Source organism: Chrysochloris asiatica, unplaced genomic scaffold (genome assembly GCF_000296735.1).
Source record: "Chrysochloris asiatica unplaced genomic scaffold, ChrAsi1.0 scaffold00305, whole genome shotgun sequence".
Lineage (NCBI taxonomy): Eukaryota > Metazoa > Chordata > Mammalia > Afrosoricida > Chrysochloridae > Chrysochloris > Chrysochloris asiatica.
In genome coordinates, this window is record NW_006408823.1 from 911,807 (window position 1) to 914,586 (window position 2,780).

General features: G+C 48.4%; 1 protein-coding gene across 2 annotated transcripts in view; it reads right to left on the minus strand.

Annotated features, from left to right (window-relative positions):
• Positions 1 to 444: 444 nt before the first annotated feature.
• Positions 445 to 2,780, minus strand: part of SRL (sarcalumenin) — a 57,714-nt gene continuing 55,378 nt past the window's right edge. The window contains exon 6 of one of the 2 annotated variants that reach the window (XM_006874876.1): positions 445 to 1,781. In XM_006874876.1, the coding sequence (XP_006874938.1) occupies positions 970 to 1,781 (812 nt within the window). In that variant the 3' untranslated portion in view covers positions 445 to 969. The remainder of the gene's footprint in view (positions 1,782 to 2,780) is intronic. The other variant, XM_006874877.1, reaches the window with a different exon arrangement.

The following is a 2,780-nucleotide window of genomic DNA, read 5'->3' on the forward strand; positions in this document are numbered from 1 at the left end:
ACGTTAGGAGACAGAGAAGACAAGGAGAAGCCAGGCTAGTGTTCCCATAGAGACGCTGTGGGAACCATTTCCTCTTGCGTTGAGAGGGGGGGGGCTGGCTGCCTGGAGAAGTCCCTCATGAAAAGGAGCAAGATCTTCATTTTCCTCTTTAAAACCCAAATGCCTTTGGGATCTGTTTTCCAAGACATACAACAGACAAAGACACTGTGAACCAATTAACCCTGTGAGCCCTCCTAAAACTCTCACCTCAGTGGTTTCCGGGAGCTAAGTGAGTCGTGTAGCCTCAACACTCACGTTCCTCCTGGGGCTGAGAGCGGGGCTCAGAGTGTGGCCCCAGGACCCGCCCTGCAGGAAATGGGCCCCAACCGCCTGGGACTCACCTCCTCCAAGGCTCTGGGAGCCTAAGGCACTGGCCCTCCCCTTGAGGAAACAGAGGATAGGCTGAAACCCAGGGAGAGTCAGACCCAAGACACTGTCCACAGTTGAAAGCCAACCTGAACTTTGGAGGCTGAAGAGGAGAAGACTGGGAACAAAGAGAGACTGCGTATGGAAGAAAACAGAAACAGACCAAAGAGCCCTGTAGAACCCTGGGTCTTCACTACCGTCCTAACTCATAAGGAAAAGGAATTTCAGCTGCTTTTATGACCCTCATGATTTCAGTACAAACTTGAAGGTAGCTGCTCTCTGTCCCTCCTGGAGAAGGCCCTAGAAAGCAGCTGTGTGGTCTGACTCTCCCCAATCAGGCCTCCTAACAGAAGCAACAAGACAAGCACAGTATGATTCACAGTGTCCACTCCCCTTCCTCCCTGGTCATGTTCTTTCCCCTATCACTGGCCTCAATTAACTCCCAACTCTCCAATGCTGAATCCTTGCCAGTGTGGCTCAAAGGGTTAATAAACCAAGACTTCTCAGACAGACAGGACGCATGCTCATTCACCAAGAACAGCTGGAGAACGGCTCCACAACAATCTAGTGTTTCTTATAGCGATTCTTTGGAGTTTCGCCACACCCTGTTTTGTCACAGTTCAGAGCACCTGGGTTCTTCCCTAGCCCAAGGCTGCCCAGGAGGGCAGGAAGCTCATGGGTGATGGCCCGCTCAATCTTCTCCAGGAAGCAACCACCCATGTAGGAGCACTGCTGGGAGAGTAGTTTGAAACTGGAAATGGGGTTGATGCCAAAGAAGTCCTTGTAGGCCTCACGGTTGGGAAGGTCAAATTTGCTGACATTGGTCTTTGCCAGGATGGTCTTGAAGATGTAGAACTTATCGGGGTCTTCCACAATGTCCTTAAAGACCAGTTCCCCATCACTGAAGAAGGTCATTTTGTCCTTGTAAGTCTGCAGATAGCGGTCAACCAAGAGGGCATGGATGCGGACCCGAATAGCATGCTGGCGGATGAAGGCAATCTTGTTCTCCAGCCTGTTCTCAATCACCTGGTTCAGGTCTTCCAGCAGGGAGATCTCCTCTTTGAGAAACAGTTCCCGGTGGGTGTCGGGCTTGTAGTCTTGTGGCCAGAAGGAGCTGACGTAGACCCTTGGGGGCTCCGTGACATTGATGAGCGGGGCCAAGCTCCAGAAGAGAGCACCGTAAACCCGCATCAGCATTTGGGTGGCCAGGTTGTCAGCCTTGTTCAAGATAATCCGGATCTGGGATTCACGTCCCTTCAGCTGGCGGAAGAGCGTCTCAAGCTCCAAACCCACATCCAGCTTGGTTGGGTCAAAGACGACAAAGATGAGATCGGCTCTGTCGATGAACCACTGGCACACATCGTTGAAGGGGTAACCTTTGGAAAACAGGAACGAGAAGTTCAGCTGAGGAGACATTCCTTAACACGCCTGACACACCTCCTTTCAGTTACACCAAACCATTCTAAGGGCAGAAAGAGATACAAGCATTAAAAGCTTTTCTCAATGTCTTTTAGGAGTCCTGGTGTGGTGCTGTATGATAAGCACAGGACTTCTAACTGCAAGATCAGTGGTTCAAACCCACCAGCAGGTCCTAAGAACCCCTATAAAGGGTCACTATGAGTTGGAACTGACTCGAAGGCACTTAAGAACAACCACCACTCTGAAAGGGATCACATTAGAAGGTCCTGGGTAGAGTGGGAGAAAAATGTGAAACAAAACTCAAAATCATAAAAAAGACCAGGCTGACTGGTTAGACGGAGACCAGCAGAGCCCCCGAGACTATGACCCTTAGTCACCCTTTAGGTCTGGAACTGGACTCACCCCCATGGTTCAACTGTCAGCCACACAACAGACACAGACCTGTGAGGGAACAGTAACACCAGACAGGTACAAACTCCTCAGAATAATCATTCGAAATCAAAAGGGCAAAGTTCAGAAGAGTGAGGAAAGAAAGGAATGGAAACAGGAAACAGAGAGGAAGTGGAATAAGTGATGTTACATTGTGGGGACTGAAATCAAAGACATGAAACCAAATGTGTATGAACTGTTGAATGGAAAATTAATTTGCTCTGTAAAATTTCATCTGAGTCACAGTAAAAAGCTTTAAAAATAAAGACTTCTAAAGAATAATTGATCTCCTCCTCTCCTTTTTTGCTGGGTCTGGAGCCTACATCTGGCTTGTCATGTGATCTCTGGCCTCATTCACAGCATGTCATCTTTTTTTTCTCCCCAAGTAGCCAAAATTTTATTTAAAAGATATTCAGGTATTTTTGCAATTGTGATTAATTGGTAACATTGTTGCTGTTGTTGTTAAGCGCCATCGAGTCGGTACTGACTCATAGTGACCTTATGCACAGCTGAATGAAACATGGCCC